This window comes from Oncorhynchus mykiss, chromosome 4 (assembly GCF_057628025.1).
Source record: "Oncorhynchus mykiss isolate SJ-2025 chromosome 4, ASM5762802v1, whole genome shotgun sequence".
In the NCBI taxonomy this organism is placed as follows: domain Eukaryota; kingdom Metazoa; phylum Chordata; class Actinopteri; order Salmoniformes; family Salmonidae; genus Oncorhynchus; species Oncorhynchus mykiss.
In genome coordinates, this window is record NC_143025.1 from 94,504,046 (window position 1) to 94,526,644 (window position 22,599).

General features: G+C 42.0%; 1 protein-coding gene across 4 annotated transcripts in view; it reads right to left on the minus strand.

Annotated features, from left to right (window-relative positions):
- The window catches only part of LOC110521125 (runt-related transcription factor 2), a 223,668-nt gene that overhangs the window by 71,389 nt on the left and 129,680 nt on the right, over positions 1 to 22,599 (minus strand). For all 4 annotated transcript variants that reach the window (XM_090233333.1, XM_090233336.1, XM_090233335.1 and 1 more), the window contains exon 4: positions 13,347 to 13,451. In XM_090233333.1, the coding sequence (XP_090089459.1) occupies positions 13,347 to 13,451 (105 nt within the window). The remainder of the gene's footprint in view (positions 1 to 13,346; positions 13,452 to 22,599) is intronic.

The following is a 22,599-nucleotide window of genomic DNA, read 5'->3' on the forward strand; positions in this document are numbered from 1 at the left end:
GAATAGCTAATATAATATATAGTTGAATAGCTAATATAATATATAGTTGAATAGCTAATATAATATATAGTTGAATAGCTAATATAATATATAGTTGAATAGCTAATATAATATATAGTTGAATAGCTAATATAATATAGAGTTGAATAGCTAATATAATATATAGTTGAATAGTTAATATAATATATAGTTGAATAGCTAATATAATATATAGTTGAATAGCTAATATAATATATAATATATAGTTGAATAGTTAATATAATATATAGTTGAATAGTTAATATAATATATAGTTGAATAGTTAATATAATATATAGTTGAATAGTTAATATAATATATAGTTGAATAGCTAATATAATATATAGTTGAATAGTTAATATAATATATAATATATAGTTGAATAGTTAATATAATATATAATATATAGTTGAATAGCTAATATAATATATAGTTGAATAGCTAATATAATATATAATATATAGTTGAATAGCTAATATAATATATAATATATAGTTGAATAGCTAATATAATATATAGTTGAATAGCTAATATAATATATAGTTGAATAGCTAATATAATATATAGTTGAATAGTTAATATAATATATAGTTGAATAGTTAATATAATATATAATATATAGTTGAATAGTTAATATAATATATAATATATAGTTGAATAGCTAATATAATATATAGTTGAATAGCTAATATAATATATAGTTGAATAGTTAATATAATATATAGTTGAATAGTTAATATAATATATAATATATAGTTGAATAGCTAATATAATATATAGTTGAATAGTTAATATAATATATAGTTGAATAGCTAATATAATATATAGTTGAATAGCTAATATAATATATAGTTGAATAGTTAATATAATATATAGTTGAATAGTTAATATAATATATAGTTGAATAGCTAATATAATATATAGTTGAATAGCTAATATAATATATAGTTGAATAGCTGTTCTGGGTATTAAATCACTTTTGTCACATTATTCACACATCAGTCTTGATCAACTTCATCGTTCATTCATCATCTCCTCTCCCCAATTTGAGCCACGGGTGTGTGTGTGTGTGTGTGTGTGTGTGTGTGTGTGTGTGTGTGTTAGGCGTTCTGATAATATAATAATAAGTCTTTAATTTTATATATTAAAGGCATTAAAACTTGTTTTAGTCAGAATGGGATTTCATGGAGTCTGGGGTAAATTACATTAGAATGGGATTTCATAGAGTCTGGAGTAAATTACAGGATTTCATGGAGTCTGGGGTAAATTACATTAGAATGGGATTTCATGGAGTCTGGAGTAAATTACAGGATTTCATGGAGTCTGGGGTAAATTACATTAGAATGGGATTTCATAGAGTCTGGGGTAAATTACATTAGAATGGGATTTCATGGAGTCTGGAGTAAATTACAGGATTTCATGGAGTCTGGGGTAAATTACAGGATTTCATGGAGTCTGGGGTAAATTACAGGATTTCATGGAGTCTGGGGTAAATTACAGGATTTCATGGAGTCTGGGGTAAATTACATTAGAATGGGATTTCATGGAGTCTGGAGTAAATTACAGGATTTCATGGAGTCTGGAGTAAATTACAGGATTTCATGGAGTCTGGGGTAAATTACAGGATTTCATGGAGTCTGGGGTAAATTACAGGATTTCATGGAGTCTGGAGTAAATTACAGGATTTCATGGAGTCTGGGGTAAATTACATTAGAATGGGATTTCATGGAGTCTGGAGTAAATTACAGGATTTCATGGAGTCTGGGGTAAATTACATTAGAATGGGATTTCATAGAGTCTGGGGTAAATTACATTAGAATGGGATTTCATGGAGTCTGGAGTAAATTACAGGATTTCATGGAGTCTGGGGTAAATTACAGGATTTCATGGAGTCTGGGGTAAATTACAGGATTTCATGGAGTCTGGGGTAAATTACAGGATTTCATGGAGTCTGGGGTAAATTACAGGATTTCATGGAGTCTGGGGTAAATTACAGGAGTTCATGGAGTCTGGGGTAAATTACAGGATTTCATGGAGTCTGGAGTAAATTACAGGATTTCATGGAGTCTGGGGTAAATTACATTAGAATGGGATTTCATGGAGTCTGGAGTAAATTACAGGATTTCATGGAGTCTGGGGTAAATTACAGGAGTTCATGGAGTCTGTGGTAAATTACAGGATTTCATGGAGTCTGGAGTAAATTACAGGATTTCATGGAGTCTGGGGTAAATTACATTAGAATGGGATGTCATGGAGTCTGGGGTAAATTACAGGATTTCATGGAGTCTGGGGTAAATTACATTAGAATGGGATGTCATGGAGTCTGGGGTAAATTACAGGATTTCATGGAGTCTGGGGTAAATTACAGGATTTCATGGAGTCTGGGGTAAATTACAGGATTTCATGGAGTCTGGGGTAAATTACAGGATTTCATGGAGTCTGGGGTAAATTACAGGATTTCATGGAGTCTGGGGTAAATTACATTAGAATGGAATTTCATGGAGTCTTAGTGAATGGAAGAAAGCACAATCAATCAATCAATCAACAATTTAATACTCCTGGCAAATATATTAATCCTTCACTAACAATCTATCTATTTTTCTCATTTGCGATTAAAAAGGTTCACAATTCATGTAAGACATCACAGCACAGCTACTGTAATACTGTATATGGCACAGATAAATCAACTGTTGGTGGTGAACAGAGACAGGTGTGTCCAACCTGCCTGGAGGACTCAGATCTGATGAATCAGAGAGTCAGACAGGGAGTCAGATAAATCAACTGTTGGTGGTGAACAGAGACAGGTGTGTCCAACCTGCCTGGAGGATTCAGATCTGTGATTTAAGAGCTGTTGGAAACATCACATGGCTGACTGGTTGTGTGACTGGCTGATTCATGTGACTGGCTGATTCATGTGACTGGCTGATTCATGTGACAATCAGATGAATAAGAGAGTCAGACAGGCAGTCAGATGAATCAGACAGTCAGACAGGCAGTCAGATGAGTCAGACAGGCAGTCCGATGAATCAGACAGTCAGACAGGCAGTAAGATGAATCAGACAGTCAGACAGGCAGTCATATGAGTCAGACAGGCAGTCAGATGAATCAGACAGTCAGACAGGCAGTCAGATGAATCAGACAGTCAGACAGGCAGTCAGATGAATCAGACAGTCAGTCAGACAGGCAGTCAGATGAATCAGACAGTCAGTCAGACAGGCAGTCAGATGAATCAGACAGTCAGTCAGACAGGCAGTCAGATGAGTCAGACAGTCAGACAGGCAGTCAGATGAATCAGAATGTCAGACAGGCAGTCAGATGAGTCAGACAGTCAGACAGGCAGTCAGATGAATCAGACAGTCAGACAGGCAGTCAGATGAATCAGACAGTCAGACAGGCAGTCAGATGAATCAGACAGGGAGTCAGATGAATCAGACAGTCAGACAGGCAGTCAGATTCGTCAGACAGTCAGACAGGAAGTCAGATGAATCGGACAGTCAGTCAGATGAATCAGACAGTCAGACAGGCAGTCAGATGAGTCAGACAGGCAGTCAGATGAATCAGACAGACAGGCAGTCAGATGAATCAGACAGTCAGACAGGCAGTCAGATGAATCAGACAGTCAGACAGGCAGTCAGATGAGTCAGACAGGGAGAGATGAATCAGACAGTCAGACAGGCAGTCAGATGAGACAGACAGGGAGTCAGATGAATCAGACAGTCAGACAGGCAGTCAGATGAGTCAGCCAGGGAGTCAGATGAATCAGACAGTCATACAGGCAGTCAGATGAGTCAGACAGGCAGTCAGATGAATCAGACAGTCAGACAGGCAGTCAGATGAGTCAGACATGGAGAGATGAATCCGACAGTCAGACAGACAGTCAGATGAATCAGCCAGTCACATGAATTAGACAGTCAGCCAGTCAGTCTGGTAGGCATAGTGGAACAGCCAGTAAAAACCGTCAGTAAAAGCTGTGAATCAATGAATGAGGTGTCTCTCATTGGTGTTTATATACATTATATATGGAGCTTTGACAGCGGACATGTTGTTACTGTCAGGAGTCAAGAACAATGAAGAATCTCACATGCCTCTGTGGGGGTGACTTGCAGAAAGTGGAGGAGGAGAGGAGAGACTAAGCATGGAGAGAGGAGAGGGAGGAGGAGAGGAGAGACTAAGCATCAAGAGGGGGGGAGAGGGAGGAGGAGAGGAGAGACTGAGCATGGAGAGGGGAGAGGGAGGAGGAGAGGAGAGGAGAGACTGAGCATGGAGAGGGGAGAGGGAGGAGGAGAGGAGAGACTGAGCATGGAGATGGGGGGAGAGGGAGGAGGAGAGGAGAGACTAAGCATGGAGAGAGGAGAGGGAGGAGGAGAGGAGAGACTAAGCATGGAGAGGGGGGGAGAGGGAGGAGGAGAGGAGATACTGAGCATGGAGAGGGGGGGGAGAGGGAGGAGGAGAGGAGAGACTGAGCATGGAGAGAGGGGGGAGAGGGAGGAGGAGAGGAGAGACTGAGCATGGAGAGGGCAGGGGGAGGAGGAGAGGAGAGACTGAGCATGGAGAGGGGGGGAGAGGGAGGAGGAGAGGAGAGACTGAGCATGGAGAGGGGGGGAGAGGGAGGAGGAGAGGAGAGACTGAGCATGGAGAGAGGGGGGAGAGGGAGGAGGAGAGGAGAGACTGAGCATTGAGAGGGCAGGGGGAGGAGGAGAGGAGAGACTGAGCATGGAGAGGGGGGGGAGGGAGGAGGAGAGGAGAGACTGAGCATGGAGAGGGGGGGAGAGGGAGGAGGAGAGGAGAGACTGAATATGGAGAGAGGAGAGGGAGGAGGAGAGGAGAGACTGAGCATTGAGAGGGGAGGGGGAGGGGGAGAGGGAGGAGGAGAGGAGAGAGTGGGGTAGGAGAGGGAGGAGGAGAGGCAGAGAGTGGGGTAGGAGAGGGAGGAGGAGAGGCAGAGAGTGGGGTAGGAGAGGGAGGAGGAGAGGCAGAGAGTGGGGTAGGAGAGGGAGGAGGAGAGGAGAGGCAGAGAGTGGGGTATGAGAGGGAGGAAGAGAGACAGAGAGTGGGGTAGGAGAGGGAGGAGGAGAGGAGAGGCAGAGAGTGGGGTAGGAGAGGGAGGAGGAGAGGCAGAGAGCTGAGTGGGTGACTGTCTACTATGGGGGTCTGAGGTGGAGGGGTGTGTGTGTGGGGGGAGGGGGGGGGGGGAGAACTGCCAGCATGTGTGTGGCCCAGGCACCGAGGAAGCCAGGTCAGGGAGGATACGCACCATAGCAGACTGGCTACCTGGTCCCTCACCCCCTCAATACCTGGTCCCTCACCCCCTCAAACCAGTCAATACCTGGTCCCTCACCCCCTCAGACCAGTCAATACCTGGTCCCTCACCCCCTCAGTATTCTCTGAGATTCTCCAACCCCTCAATCTCTGATGTCACAATATTCCCTCACTCACTCACTCACTCACTCACTCACTCACTATCTATCTCTCTCTCAATTCAATTCAAAGGGCTGTATTGGCATGGGAAACAGATGTTTACATTGCCAAAGCAAGTTAAATAAACAATAAGAAGTGAACAGTATATAATATACGTTTTAAAATAACATGTCAAATGTCATATTATGTCTTTATACAGTGTTGTAATGATGTCCAAATAGTTAAAGCACAAAAGGGAAAATAAATCAACATAAATATGGGTTGTATTTACAATGGTGTTTGTTCTTCACTGGTTGCCCTTTTCTTGTGGCAACAGGTCACAAATCTTGCTGCTGTGATGGAACACTGTGGAATTTCACCCAGTAGATATGGGAGTTTATCAAAAGTGTAATTGTTTTCGAATTCTTTGTGGATCTGTGTAATCTGAGGGAAATATGTCTCTCTAAAATGGTCATGCATTTGGCAGGAGGTTAGGAAGTGCAGCTCAGTTTCCACCTCATTTTGTGGGCAGTGTGCACATAGCCTGTCTTCTCTTGAGAGCCATGCCTGCCTACGGCGGCCTTTCTCAATATCAAGGCTATGCTCACTGAGTCTGTACATAGTCAAAGCTTTCCTTAAGTTTGGGTCAGTCACAGTGGTCAGGTATTCTGCCGCTGTGTACTCTCTGTTTAGGGACAAATAGCATTCTAGTTTGCTCTGTATTTTTGTTAATTCTTTCCAATGTGTCAAGTAATTATCTTTTTGTTTTCTCATGATTTGGTTGGGTTTAATTGTGTTGTTGTCCTGGGGCTCTGTAGGGTGTGTTTGTGTTTGTGAACTGAGCCCCAGGACCAGCTTGCTTAGGGGACTCTTCTCCAGGTTCATCTCTCTGTAGGTGATGACTTTGTTATGGAAGGTTTGAGAATCACTTCCTTTTTAGGTGGTTGTAGAATTTAACGGCTCTTTTCTGGATTTTGATCATTAGCGGGTATCGGTCTAATTAAGCTCTGCATTATTTGGTGTTTTACGTTGTACACAGAGAATATTTAGCAGAATTCACCATGCAGAGTTTCAATTTGGTGTTTGGCCCATTTTGTGAATTCTTGGTTGGTGAGCGGACCCCAGACCTCACAACCATAAAGGGCAATGGGTTCTATAACTGATTCAAGTATTTTTTAGCCAGATCCTAATTGGGATGTCAGATTTTATGTTTATTTTGATGGCATAGAAGGCCCTTCTTGCCTTCTCTCTCAGATCATTCAGAGTTTTGTGGAAGTTACCTGTGGCGCTGATGTTTATGCCGAGGTATGTATAGTTTTTTTGTGTGCTCTAGGGCAACGGTGTCTAGATGGAATTTGCATTTGTTGTCCTGGCGACTGGACCTTTTTTTGGAACACCAAAGATTTACTGTCAGGGCCCAGGTCTGACAGAATCTGTGCAGAAGATCTAGGTGCTGCTGTAGGCCCTCATTGGTTGGGGACAGAAGCACCAGATCATCAGTAAACAGTAGACATTTGACTTCAGATTCTTGGCGTGGGTTCTCTCTCTCTGTCTCACTCTTTCTCTCTTCTCTTGTCATCTCTCTCTACCTCCAACACCAGACTTGTTAACACCAGAATCAAAACTAAAGCAAAACCCCAGACCCTGACCCGAACACCAGACCCTGACCCGAACACCAGACTCTGACCCGAACACCAGACCCTGACCCGAACACCAGACCCACACTCAAACCAGACCCAGACTAGAACCAAAAGCAGGAAGAGACCAAACCACCCCACCAAGTCCTCATCTACCTCCACCACAATGTGTTCAGTCAGACCACTCCCTCTCTATTAGCTACATGTAATGACAACCAGAGGGGGCACAGGAGGCACAGGGGGCACAGGAGGCACAGGAGGCACAGGAGGCACAGGGGCACAGGAGGCACAGGGGGCACAGGGGGCACAGGAGGCACAGGGGGCACAGGGGGCACAGGAGGCACAGGGGGCACAGGGGGCACAGGGGGCACGTTTGTTGTTGTTGTTTCTCTGTAACACGACAAGCCACCTAGCAGTTTGATGCAGATTGCTTTAGTTAGTGCAGACAGGTTCCCAATCTCCAAACCTCATAACCAGCTGCCATCAGTCAAGTTAGAGTAGCTAGCCTGTCTATCTGAGGTGGAATGCCTGCTGCCATCAGTCAAGTTAGAGTAGCTAGCCTGTCTATCGGAGGTGGAATGCCTGCTGCCATCAGTCAAGTTAGAGTAGCTAGCCTGTCTATCTGAGGTGGAATGCCTGCTGCCATCAGTCAAGTTAGAGTAGCTAGCCTGTCTATCTGAGGTGGAATGCCTGCTGCCATCAGTCAAGTTAGAGTAGCTAGCCTGTCTATCTGAGGTGGAATGCCTGCTGCCATCAGTCAAGTTAGAGTAGCTAGCCTGTCTATCTGAGGTGGAATGCCTGCTGCCAAGGATGGTAGACTTTAGAAAATCAATAACAGAAATGCACGGAATAAGATTCACATTCCTTTCTATCTTCTCCTCAGATTCCAGCAGAGATTAATATTTTGTTTATTTGAAAAAACAATCTCCAGTCAGGAGGATACAAACAGCTGAAGAGGTAGGCTTAGATTTTCAGAAAAATATACGTATATATATATTTTCTTTTACATAGAATTAGGAATATGGCTCTAAATTGCAGGAAAATGCTGTTTCAGGTGCTCGAAAAATTGTAAATTCTCAAATTTTCGGACGGAGTGCTTAGACCCCCCCCCCAGACGTACTCTCTGCCCTCTCAGATTATCGGGGTGCATAACTTCCCTGATAACATCTATTAACACCCCTCAGTCAGCCCTACAAACAGCAATAACACACACACGGCTTGTGGTGCAGTGGCCAACCACAGGGTAACCCAGAGCAGTCAACTCATTACAGTGGGCACAGAGAAAGACACACACAACCAGTTAGCCTCTAGCTAATATTACTGTATCATACAGCCAGTTAGCCTCTAGCTAATATCACAGTATCATATAACCAGTTAGTCTCTAGCTAATATCACAGTATCATATAACCAGTTAGTCTCTAGCTAATATCACAGTATCATACAACCAGTTAGCCTCTAGCTAATATCACAGTATCATATAACCAGTTAGCCTCTAGCTAATATCACTGTATCATACAACCAGTTAGCCTCTAGCTAATATCACAGTATCATATAACCAGTTAGCCTCTAGCTAATATCACTGTATCATACAACCAGTTAGCCTCTAGCTAATATCACTGTATCATACAACCAGTTAGCCTCTAGCTAATATCACTGTATCATACAGCCAGTTAGCCTCTAGCTAATATCACAGTATCATACAGCCAGTTAGCCTCTAATATCACAGTATCATACAACCAGTTAGCTTCTAATATCACAGTATCATATAACCAGTTAGCCTCTAGCTAATATCACTGTATCATACAACCAGTTAGCCTATAGCTAATATCACAGTATCATACAGCCAGTTAGCCTCTAGCTAATATCACTGTATCATACAACCAGTTAGCCTCTAGCTAATATCACTGTATCATATAACCAAATAGCCTCTAGCTAATATCACAGTATCATACAGCCAGTTAGCCTCTAATATCACAGTATCATACAACCAGTTAGCCTCTATCTAATATCACAGTATTATACAACCAGTTAGCCTCTAGCTAATATCACAGTATCATACAATCAGTTAGCCTCTAGCTAATATCATAGTATCATACAGCCAGTTAGCCTCTAGCTAATATCACAGTATCATACAATCAGTTAGCCTCTAGCTAATATCACTGTATCATACAGCCAGTTAGCCTCTAGCTAATATCACAGTATCATACAGCCAGTTAGCCTCTAGCTAATATCACAGTATCATACAGCCAGTTAGCCTCTAATATCACAGTATCATACAACCAGTTAGCCTCTATCTAATATCACAGTATTATACAACCAGTTAGCCTCTAGCTAATATCACTGTATCATACAACCAATTAGCCTCTAGCTAATATCACAGTATCATACAGCCAGTTAGACTCTAGCTAATATCACTGTATCATACAGCCAGTTAGCCTCTAGCTAATATCACAGTACCATACAGCCAGTTAGCCTCTAGCTAATATCACAGTACCATACAGCCAGTTAGCCTCTAGCTAATATCACAGTACCATACAGCCAGTTAGCCTCTAGCTAATATCACAGTACCATACAGCCAGTTAGCCTCTAGCTAATATCACAGTACCATACAGCCAGTTAGCCTCTAGCTAATATCACAGTACCATGCAGCCAGTTAGCCTCTATCTAATATCACAGTACCATACAGCCAGTTAGCCTCTAGCTAATATCACAGTACCATACAACCAATTAGCCTCTAGCTAATATCACAGTACCATACAGCCAGTTAGCCTCTAGCTAATATCACAGTACCATGCAGCCAGTTAGCCTCTATCTAATATCACAGTACCATACAGCCAGTTAGCCTCTAGCTAATATCACAGTACCATACAGCCAGTTAGCCTCTAGCTAATATATGTATGTGTGTAATCTGCATGTCTGTGTTTGTTGTGTGTGTGTGTGTGCGCGTGTGTGTGTGTGCGTGCCTGCGTGCGTGTGTGCGTGTGTGTGTGTGTGTGTGTCTGTGTGTGTGTGTGCGTGTGTGTGTGTGTGTGTGTGTGAGAGAGAGCATGTCTCTAAGTTGATGTGTGTTTACTTACTGTATCTCTCTACATGTTATTGTGTGTCTGTATATGTCTCTCTCTCTCTCTTTCTTTCTTAATTCAATTCAAGGGCTTTAATGGCATGGGAAACATATGTTAACATTGCCAAAGCAAGTGAAGTAGAGAATAAACTAAAGTGAAATAAACAATAAACATTTACGTTAAACACTAAACTCAAAGAAGTTCCAAAAGAATAATGAATGAATAAAGTCTCTCTCTCTGTCTCTGTCTCTCTCTCTGTCTCTCTCTCTGCCTCTCTCTCTCTCTCTCTGCCTCTCTCTCTCTCTCTGCCTTTCTCTCTCTCTCTGTCTCTCTCTCTCTCTCTCTCTCTCTCTGTCTCTCTCTCTCTCTCTCTTTAATGGCAAGGAAGCATATGTTAACATTGCCACAGCAAGTGAAATAGAGAATAAACTAAAGTGAAATAAACAATATAAAATGAACAGTAAACATTACACTCACATAAGTTCCTATGGAATAGAGACATTTCAAATGTCATATTATGTCTATATACAGTGTTGTAACAATGTGAAAATAGTTAAAGTACAAAAGGGAAAATAAATAAACATAAATATGGGTTGTATTTACAATGGTGTTTGTTCTTCACTGGTTGACCTTTTCTCGTGGCAACAGGTCACAAATCTTGCTGCTGTGATGGCACACTGTGGTATTTCACCCAGTAGATATGGGAGTTTATCAAAAGTGTAATTGTTTTTCGAATTCTTTATGTGTCTGTGTAATCTGAGGGAAATATGTGTCTCTAATATGGTCATACATTTGGCAGGAGGTTAGGAAGTGCAGCTCAGTTTCCACCTCATTTTGTGGGCATTGAGCACATAGCCTGTCTTCTCTTGAGAGCCAGGTCTGCCTACGGCGACCTTTCTATCTATCAAGGCTATGCTCACTGAGTCTGTACATAGTCAAAGCTTTCCTTAATTTTGGGTCAGTCACGGCGGTCAGGTATTTTGTTAATTCTTTCCAATGTGTCAAGTTTCTATATTTTTGTTTTCTCATGATTTGGTTGGGTCGAATTGTGTTTCTGTCCTGGGGCTCTGTGGAGTCTGTTTGTGTTTGTGAACAGAGCCCCAGGACCAGCTTGCTTAGGGGACTCTTCTCCAGGTTCATCTCTCTGTAGGTGATGGCTTTGTTATGGAAGGTTTGGGAATCGCTTCCTTTTAGGTGGTTGTAGAATTTAACTTCTCTTATCTGGATTTTGATAATTAGTGGGTATCGGCCTAATTCTGCTCTGCATGCATTATTTGGTGTTTTACGTTGTGCATATTTTTTGCAGAATTCTGTAAGCATAGTCTGAATTTGGTGTTTGTCCCATTTTGTGACCTCACAACCATGAAGAGCAATGGGTTCTATAACTGATTCAAGTATTTTTAGCCAGATCCTAATTGGTATGTTGAAGTTTATGTTCCTTTTGATGGCATAGAAGGCCTTTCTTGCCTTGTCTCTCAGATCGTTCACAGCTTTGTGGAAGTTACCTGTGGCGCTGATGTTTATGCCGAGGTATGTATAGTTTTTTTGTGTGCTCTAGGGCAACGGTGTCTAGATGGAATTTGTATTTGTGGTCCTGGCGACTGGACCTTTTTTTGGAACACCATTATTTTTGTCTTACTGAGATTTACTGTCAGTGCCCAGGTCTGGCAGAATCTGTGCAGAAGATCTAGGTGCTGCTGTAGGCCCTCCTTGGTTGGTGACAGAAGATCATCAGATCATCAGCAAACAGTGGACATTTGACTTCAGATCCCAGTAGGGTGGCCGGGTGCTCAGATCCCCTCCCCCCCTCTCTGTCTGTCTGTCTGTCTGTCTGTCTCTCTCTCTCTCTCTCTCTCTCTCTCTCTCTCCAATTACATTTACTGCTGAAGACTTTATTAACATAGCAAGTTAAATTACTTATACTGTCAAAGTATCTCTCTCTCTCTCTCGTTCTCTCTGTCTCCTTGTGCCCTATGTGTTTATAGGCCTGGGTAACAGAGAGATGAAGAGGGGGAGAGAGGGAAGTTGTTTGTGATTTGATAGTGTTCATTGAGACGCCAGAGTCGAGAATAATGTTTTTATGAATAGGGAGGGAGGAGAGGAAAGCGAGGGCGGAGAGAACAGCTGCCTGCCAGACCAGTTGGCACTAGATGGAAATAGTAAAAAAAATATATACTCTTCAGTTGTTTTTATAAGCGCCATTAAATAGAGCTGAGGCTAGCACTCTGCTACCCCCCCCCCCCCCCCCCCACACACACACACACACACACACACCATCTACCCTTAAAGCCCAGCCTCTCTCACACACACACCATCTACCCCTAAAGCCCAGCCTCTCTTACACACACACCATCTACCCCCCCCCCCCCCACACACACACCATCTACCCCTAAAGCCCAGCCTCTCTTACCATTACGTAGGAAGAAACATGGTTTCTCAGAGCACGGGTTAATTAAAAACCTGTTGATTGGCTCTTTAGATAATCAGACCTGTTGATTGGCTCTTTAGATAATCAGACCTGTTGATTGACCCTTTCGATAATCAGACCTGTTGATTGGCTCTTTAGATAATCAGACCTGTTGATTGGCTCTTTAGATAATCAGACCTGTTGATTGGTTCTTTAGATAATCAGACCTGTTGATTGGGTCTTCAGATAAGGGCTCCTGAGTGGCACAACGGTCTAAGGCACTGCATCTCAGTGCTAGAGGCGTCACCACAGACCCTGGTTTGATTCCAGGCTGTATCACAACCGGCCGTGAATGGGAGTCCCATAATTGGCTAGGCATCGTCCGGGTTTGGCTGGGACAGGCTGCCATTGTAAATAAGAATTTGTTCTTAACTGACTTGCCTAGTTAAATAAAATAAGCAATCAGCCCTATTACTTGGCTCTTTAGATGATCAGACCTGTTGATTGGCTCTTTAGATAATCAGACCTGTTGATTGGCTCTTTAGATGATCAGACCTGTTGATTGGCTCTTTAGATGATCAGCATTGTTGATTGGCTCTTTAGATAATCAGACCTGTTGATTGGCTCTTTAGATGATCAGAATTGTTGATTGGCTCTTTAGATAATCAGACCTTTTGATTGGCTCTTTAGATAATCAGACCTGTTTCCTATAAAGAAAAGCTCTGTTGGGTTTGACTGGTTTTACTAGCTGTTATCATTCAGTCCAACAACACTTGACGTGCTGTGTGTGTGTGTGTGTGTGTGTGTGTGTGTGTGTGTACTCACTCCGAGGCTCGCGGGGTCCGTCCACGGTGACTTTAATGGCTCGATGGTATGTTGCTACTTGAGGAGGGTTGGTGAACACTGTGATGGTCAGCGTGAAGCTCTTTCCTTTGGGAACATCATCAGACACACTGAGTCAGAGGAGGACAATCACCTGCATTCACTACTTAATTCACCACCATCTTGATTCAACAGTGAGGCATGGTACCCTAGTTGGGAAGAGATTTTCGATGTACCGATTCCATGGCACATATTTATAAACTGTTCATAAACTGACACGCCAAACGACGCCAGAATCAAAACACTTAAAAAAAACATTATTATACAACATTGTTGCAACCAATAGAATGTTTGATATAGTGGGGATACAGCCCAGCTCTGCAGATTTGGATGTGGAGAGACAGGATCATGTGTTGTTTTGGTACTTTCCATGTGTAGCTTGGTTTTTGGTCACATGTCCAGAAATGGCTACAGAACTGCAAAATTTACTTGGAGTTAACTCTGCAAATAGCACTGCTGGGTGATCTGAAAAGTCATAGTCAATCGATCAATAATATAATAATACTCTTAGCAAACACGTTTATCTTTAATTTAACGGAGAGATCTGTAGAAACTATGAGAATAAAAAGGTTCAGAAACATCACAGCACAGTTGAAAAAATATATATGGCACATAAACTCAGCAAAAAAAATAAATGTCCTCCCACTGTCAAATGTGTTTATTTTCAGCAACCTTAACATGTGTAAATGTTTGTATGAACATAACAAGATTCAACAACTGAGACATAAACTGAACAAGTTCCACAGACATGTGACTAACAGAAATGGAATAATGTGTCCCTGAACAAAGGTGGGGGGGTCAAAATCAAAAGTAACAGTCAGTATCTGGTGTGGCCACCAGCTGCATTAAGTACTGCAGTGCATCTCCTCCTCATTGACCACACCAGATTTGCCAGTTCTTGCTGTGAGATGTTACCTCACTCTTCCACCAAGGCACCGGCAAGCTCCCAAACATTTCTGGGGGGCCCTAGCCCTCACCCTCCAATCTAACAGGTCCCAGACGTGCTCAATGGGATTGAGATCCGGGTTCTTCACTGACCATGGCAGAACACTGACATTCCTGTCTTGCAGGAAATCACGCAAAGAACGAGCAGTACGACTGGTGGCATTGTCATGCTGGAGGGTCATGTCAGGATGAGCCTGCAGGAAGGGTACCACATGAGATTGCCTGCAATGACAGACCCTTCACCTCCAAATCGATCCCGCTCCAGAGTACAGGCCTCGGTGTAACACTCAGTCCTTCAACGATAAACGCAAATGCGACCATCACCTCTGGTGAGACAAAACAGCGACTCGTCAGTGAAGAGCACTTTTTGCCAGTCCTGTCTGGTCCAGCAACGGTGGGTTTGTGCCCATAGGCGACATTGTTGCTGGTGATGTCTGGTGAAGACCTGCCTTACAACAGGCTCTCAGCCTATTGCAAACAGTCTGACCACTGATGGAGGGATTGTGCCTTCCTGGTGTAACTCGGGCAGTTGATGTTGCCATCCTGTACCTGTCCCGCAGGTGTGATGTTCGGATGTACCGATCCTGTGCAGGTGTTGTTACACTTGGTCTGCCACTGCGAGGATGATCAGCTGTCCGTCCTGTCTCCCTGTAGCACTGTCTTAGGCGTCTCACAGTACGGACATTGCAATTTATTGCCCTGGCCACATCTGCAGTCCTCATGCCTCCTTGCAGCATGCCTAAGACTCGTTCACACAGATGAGCAGGGACCCTGGGCATCATTCTTTTGATGTTTTTCAGTCAGTAGAAAGGCCTCTTTAGTGTCCTAAGTTTTCATAACTGTGACCTTAATTGCCTACCGTCTGTAAACTGTTAGTGTCTTAACAACCGTTCCACAGGTGCACATTCATTAATTGTTTATGGTTCATTGAACAAACATGGGAAACAGTGTTCAAACCCTTTACAATGAAGATCTGTGAAGTTATTTGGATTTTTACAAATTATCTTTGAAAGACAGGGTCCTGAAAAAAACGCATATTTTTTTTGCTGACTTTAGAAATCTAAACTGTCTTCAGGGATGGGAGGGGTTGAATGGAGCTGAAGGGTGGGACTAAAACCAACAACTTAGGTAAAATATACTGTAAAATGTATTTAGCAGGTATAAACTGGAAGTAGAAGCCTAAATGTTGTTGTCCATTAGTTTACTCCCATTAGGGGAGGGCTGGTAGAGGTATGGGGAAAATAACAGAGTATATGTAATTAGTTTACTCTCATTAGGGGAGGGCTGGTCGAGGTATGGGGAAAATAACAGAGTATATGTAATTAGTTTACTCTCATTAGGGGAGGGCTGGTAGAGGTATGGGGAAAATAATACAGGAACATATACATACATATAGATACATATATATATATACACATATTTGTTTTTTAAAGGAAAATGATGGGAATAAAAGAGGAGCTATACGAGTAAAATCAGACTGATATAGGAGTAGGATAGGAGTAGGATAGGAGAAATTTAGGAGTAGGAAAGGAGTAGGATAGGAGTAGAATAGGAGAAATGTAGGAGTAGGATAGGAGAAATATAGGAGTAGGATAGGAGTAATATAGGAGTAGGATAGGAGTAGGATAGGAGAAATATAGGAGTAGGATAGGAGTAATATGGGAGTAGGATAGGAGTAGGATAGGAGAAATATAGGAGTAGGATTGGAGTAATATAGGAGTAGGATAGGAGAAATATAGGAGTAGGATAAGAGAAATATAGGAGTAGGATAGGAGTAATATGGGAGTAGGATAGGAGTAGGATAAGAGAAATATAGGATTAGGATAGGAGTAGGATAGGAGAAATATAGGAGTAGGATGGGAGTAGAATAGGAGAAATATGGGAGTAGAGTAGGAGTAGGATAGGAGTAGGATAGGATAAATATAGGAGTAGGATAGGAGTAGGATAGGAGAAATATAGGAGTAGGATGGGAGTAATATAGGAGTACGATAGGAGAAATATAGGAGTAGGATTGGAGTAATATGGGAGTAGGATAGGAGAAATATGGGAGTAGGATAGGAGTAATATGGGAGTAGGATAGGAGAAATATAGGAGTAGGATAGGAGTAGAATAGGAGAAATATGAGATTAGGAAGGAGTAATATGGGATTAGGATAGGAGTAATATAGGATTAGGATAGGAGTAGGATAGGATAAATATAGGAGTAGGATAGGAGAACAATGGGAGTAGGATAGGAGTAATATAGCAGTAAGATAGGAGTAATATAGGATTAAGATAGGAGTAATATAGGAGTAGGATAGGAGTAGGCTAGGAGATATATGGGATTAGGATAGGAGTAGAATAGGAGAAATATGGGATTAGGATAGGAGTAGGATAGGAGAAATATGGGATTAGGATAGGAATAATATAGGATTAAGATAGGAGTAATATAGGATTAGAATAGGAGAAATATAGGATTACGATAGGATAAATATAGGATTAGGATAGGAGAATATAGGATTAGGATAGGAGAAATATAGGAGTTATGTAGGATCTATATGAGTAAAATCAGACTGATATAGGAGTAGCATAGGAGTAGGCTAAGAGAGATATGGGATTAGGATAGGAGTAGAATAGGATAAATATAGGCGTAGGATAGGAGAAATATGGGATTACGATAGGAGAAATATAGGATTAGGATATGAGTAATATAGGATTAGAATAGGAGAAATATAGGATTAGGATAGGATAAATATAGGATTAGGATAGGAGAATATAGGATTAGGATAGGAGAAATATAGGAGTTATGTAGGATCTATATGAGTAAAATCAGACTGATATAGGAGTAGCATAGGAGCAATATAGGAAGGAGTAAGATATGAGTAATATACGAGTAATAGAATAGTAGAATAGTAGGATAGGAGTAAGAAAGGAGTAGGATGTGAGTAATATAGGAGTAGGAAACGAGTACTATAGGAGTAGGTTATGGGTAATGTAGGATAGGAGTAATATAGGTGTAGGATATGAGAAATACAGGAGTAAAATAAGAAAAATATAGGAGTAGGATAGGATTAATATAGGAGGAGAATATGAGCAAAACTGAAGTAGAATAGGAGTAGGATAGGAGTAATAAATGAGAAAGATAGGAGTAGGATAAGAGTAAGATATAGGAGAAATATAGGAGATGGATATGAGTAATATAGGAGTAGGATAGGAGTAATATAGAAATATGTTAGGAGTAGGATAGGAGTAGGATAGGAGTATTATAGAAGTAATATAGGAGAAATATAGAAGTAGGATATGAGTAATAAAGTTGTAGGATAGGAGTAGAATTACCCACACACACACACACACACACACACACACACACACACACACACACACACACACACACACACACACACACACACACACACACACCTTTTTTTCCGCACCATTGGTTAGAGCCTGTAAGTAAACCTGTTGTATTGTTGTATTCGGCGCACGTGACAAATAAACTTTGATTTGATTTGACATGCCACGGGTTTGGCCTCAGCTACGTGGTGTTTTGTGAATTGTTTGTCCCTGATGGTAGAGCCATATCCTCTATCCAAACCTTATTCAACCAATTAACCGCTAAATATATGGCACCATTTTCATTGGGTTATTCAGGACTTCCTGGTTTTTACCAACATTTAAAATAAAAATACTTGAATAGGCATGATTATGAAATGAGGAAATCAATCAGCTATGAAAAGCCAACTGATATCCTGACCCCTCCTGTCTCAGCCTCCACTCTAGAGACAGCAGGAGCGGTAGAGATACTCTGAATGATCGGCTATGAAAAGCCAACTGATATTTACTCCTGAGGTGCTGACTAGCTGCACCCTCGACAACCACTGTAATTATTATTATTTGACCCTGCTGATCATCTATGAACGTTTGAACATCTTGGCCATGTTCTGTTATAATCTCCACCCGGCACAGCCAGAAGAGGACTGACCACCCTTCATAGCCTGGTTCCTCTCTAGGTTTATAATCTCCACCCGGCACAGCCAGAAGAGGACTGGCCACCCCTCATAGACTGGTTCCTCTCTAGGTTTATAATCTCCACCCGGCACAGCCAGAAGAGGACGGGCCACCCCTCATAGACTGGTTCCTCTCTAGGTTTCTACTTAGGTTCCTGCCTTTCTAGGGAGTTTTAGAAGCAATGCTTCTACACCTGCATTGCTTGCTGTTTGGGGATTTAGGCTGGGTTTCTGTACAGCACTTTGAGATATCAGCTGATGTAAGAAGGGCTTTATAAATACATTTGATTTGATTAAGGGAAATATTAACGATAAATTCACACTAATGACATAATGCAAGGTCCTCTAATATATATATAGAGAAAAATAAATATAGAATATAGAAAAGCACAAATATAGAGAGGTTACGGTATACAGTATAACTATATTCAGAACATTTAAGTATTTTAACAGATATAAAGTTCCTTCAGAAAGTATTCACACCCCTTGACTTTTTCCCACCTGAATTCAAAATGGACGCCATGCTTTGTCACTGGTCTACAATGTCAAACTGGAATTATGTTTTCCAAAATTGTTACAAATTAATAAAAAATGAAAAGCTTAAATAAGGTCACGAGGAAAGGCAACAACTTTACTACAACCCACAATCCAGATGTACCTGTGTGTGGTCAACAGGTCAACAGCATGTGGTCAACAGTGTGTGGTCAACAGGTCAACAGTATGTGGTCTGCAGGTCAATAGTATGTCGTCAACAGTATGTGGTTAAAATCTTTGCGGTAAACAGGTCGACTGTGTGTGGTCAACAGTATGTGGTCAATAGGTCAACAGTGTGTGGTCAACAGGTCAACAGTGTGTGGTTAACAGTGTGTGGTCAACAGGTCAACAGTATGTGGTCTACAGGTCAATAGTATGTCGTCAACAGTATGTGGTTAAAATCTTTGCGGTAAACAGGTCAACTGTGTGTGGTCAACAGTATGTGGTCAATAGGTCAACAGTGTGTGGTCAACAGGTCAACAGTGTGTGGTTAACAGGTCAACAGTATGTGGTCACCAGTATGTGGTCAACATGTCAACAGTATGTGGTCAACAGGTCAACAGTATGTGGTCAACATGTCATCAGTACATGGTCAACATGTCAACAGTACATGGTCAACATGTCAACAGTTCCTGGTCAACAGTAGGTGGTCAACATGTCAACAGTACATGGTCAACAGGTCAACAGGTCAACAGCATGTGGTCAACAGTATGTGGTCAACAGCATGTGGTCAACAATATGTGGTCTACAGGTCAACAGTATGTGGTCACATGTCAACAGTATGTGGTCAACAGTATGTGGTCAACAGATCAACAGGTCAACAGTTTGTGGTCAACAGGTCAACAGTATGTGGTCAACAGTATGTGGTCCACACGTAAACAGTATGTGGTTAAAATCTTTGCGGTCAACAGGTTAACAGGTCAAAAGTATATTGTCAACAGTATATGGTCAACAGTATGTGGTCAACAGTATGTGGTCAACATGTCAACAGTATGTGGTCAACAGTATATGGTCAACAGTTTGTGGTCAACAGGTCAACAGTATGTGGTCAACATGTCAACAGTATGTGGTCAACAGTATGTGGTCAATATGTCAACAGTATGTGGTCAACATGTCAACAGTATGTGGTCAACAGGTCAACAGGTGAACAGTGTGTGGTCAACATGTCAACAGTATATGGTCAACAGTTTGTGGTCAACAGGTCAACAGTATGTGGTCAACATGTCAACAGTATGTGGTCAACATGTCAACAGTATATGGTCAACAGTTTGTGGTCAACAGGTCAACAGTATGTGGTCAACATATCAACAGTATGTGGTCAACAGGTCAACAGTATGTGGTCAACATGTCAACAGTATGTGGTCAACATGTCAACAGTATATGGTCAACAGTTTGTGGTCAACAGGTCAACAGTATGTGGTCAACATGTCAACAGTATATGGTCAACAGTTTGTGGTCAACAGGTCAACAGTATGTGGTCAACATGTCAACAGTATATGGTCAACCGTTTGTGGTCAACAGGTCAACAGTATGTGGTCAACATGTCAACAGGTGAACAGTATATGGTCAACAGTATGTGGTCAACATGTCAACAGTATGTGGTCAACAGGTCAACAGTATGTGGTCAACATGTCAACAGTATGTGGTCAACAGGTCAACAGGTGAACAGTGTGGTCAACAGGTCAACAGCATGTGGTCAACATGTCAACAGTATGTGGTCAACAGGTCAACAGGTGAACAGTGTGTGGTCAACATGTCAACAGTATATGGTCAACAGTTTGTGGTCAACAGGTCAACAGTATGTGGTCAACATGTCAACAGTATGTGGTCAACATGTCAACAGTATATGGTCAACAGTTTGTGGTCAACAGGTCAACAGTATGTGGTCAACATATCAACAGTATGTGGTCAACAGGTCAACAGTATGTGGTCAACATGTCAACAGTATGTGGTCAACATGTCAACAGTATATGGTCAACAGTTTGTGGTCAACAGGTCAACAGTATGTGGTCAACATGTCAACAGTATATGGTCAACAGTTTGTGGTCAACAGGTCAACAGTATGTGGTCAACCGTTTGTGGTCAACAGGTCAACAGTATGTGGTCAACATGTCAACAGGTGAACAGTATATGGTCAACAGTATGTGGTCAACATGTCAACAGTATGTGGTCAACAGGTCAACAGTATGTGGTCAACATGTCAACAGTATGTGGTCAACAGGTCAACAGGTGAACAGTGTGGTCAACAGGTCAACAGCATGTGGTCAACATGTCATCAGGTTAACAGTATATGGTCAACAGTATGTGGTCAACATGTCAACAGTATGTGGTCAACAGGTCAACAGGTCAACAGGTGAACAGTGTGTGGTCAACAGGTCAACAGTATGTGGTCAACATGTCAACAGGTCAACAGGTGAACAGTTTGTGGTCAACAGGTGAACAGTGTGTGGTCAACATGTCAACAGTATGTGGTCAACAGGTCAACAGGTCAACAGGTGAACAGTGTGTGGTCAACAGGTCAACAGGTCAACAGGTGAACAGTGTGTGGTCAACAGGTCAACAGGTCAACAGGTGAACAGTGTGTGGTCAACAGGTCAACAGTGTGTGGTCAACAGGTCAACAGGTCAACAGGTGAACCGTTTGTGGTCAACAGGTCAACAGGTGAACAGTTTGTGATCAACAGGTGAACAGTGTGTGGTCAACAGGTCAACAGGTGAACAGTTTGTGATCAACAGGTGAACAGTTTGTGGTCAACAGGTCAACAGGTGAACAGTGTGTGGTCAACAGGTCAACAGGTGAACAGTTTGTGGTCAACAGGTGAACAGTGTGTGGTTAACAGGTCAACAGGTGAACAGTGTGTGGTCAACAGGTCAACAGGTGAACAGTGTGTGGTCAACAGGTCAACAGTATGTGGTCAACAGGTGAACAGGTCAACATGTGAACAGTGTGTGGTCAACAGGTCAACAGGTCAACAGGTGAACAGGTGAACAGTGTGTGGTCAACAGGTCAACAGGTCAACAGGTGAACAGTGTGTGGTCAACAGGTCAACAGGTCAACAGGTGAACAGTGTGTGGTCAACAGGTCAACAGTGTGTGGTCAACAGGTCAACAGGTCAACAGGTGAACCGTTTGTGGTCAACAGGTCAACAGGTGAACAGTTTGTGATCAACAGGTGAACAGTGTGTGGTCAACAGGTCAACAGGTGAACAGTTTGTGATCAACAGGTGAACAGTTTGTGGTCAACAGGTCAACAGGTGAACAGTGTGTGGTCAACAGGTCAACAGGTGAACAGTTTGTGGTCAACAGGTGAACAGTGTGTGGTTAACAGGTCAACAGGGGAACAGTGTGTGGTCAACAGGTCAACAGGTGAACAGTGTGTGGTCAACAGGTCAACAGTATATGGTCAACAGGTGAACAGGTCAACATGTGAACAGTGTGTGGTCAACAGGTCAACAGGTCAACAGGTGAACAGTGTGTGGTCAACAGTCCTCCAATCCAGGAATTGAATAAATCATCAAAATAAAAGTATCCCGTTTTAAATATTTTAGTAAAATTCTCCTCAATGACTGGGCAGCAAAGCTAAAAGCACTCCTACCCTTCTTGGGTTAGGAATATTTTATAAAATGCCATTTTGAGATCTCAGACGGTTGTGTCCATGAGTCTGTAGGTTGAATAAAATGCTGAAATATACTAGCAGCCTCCCTAAGAAGGCCTTGTAGATTAACACGTTAGT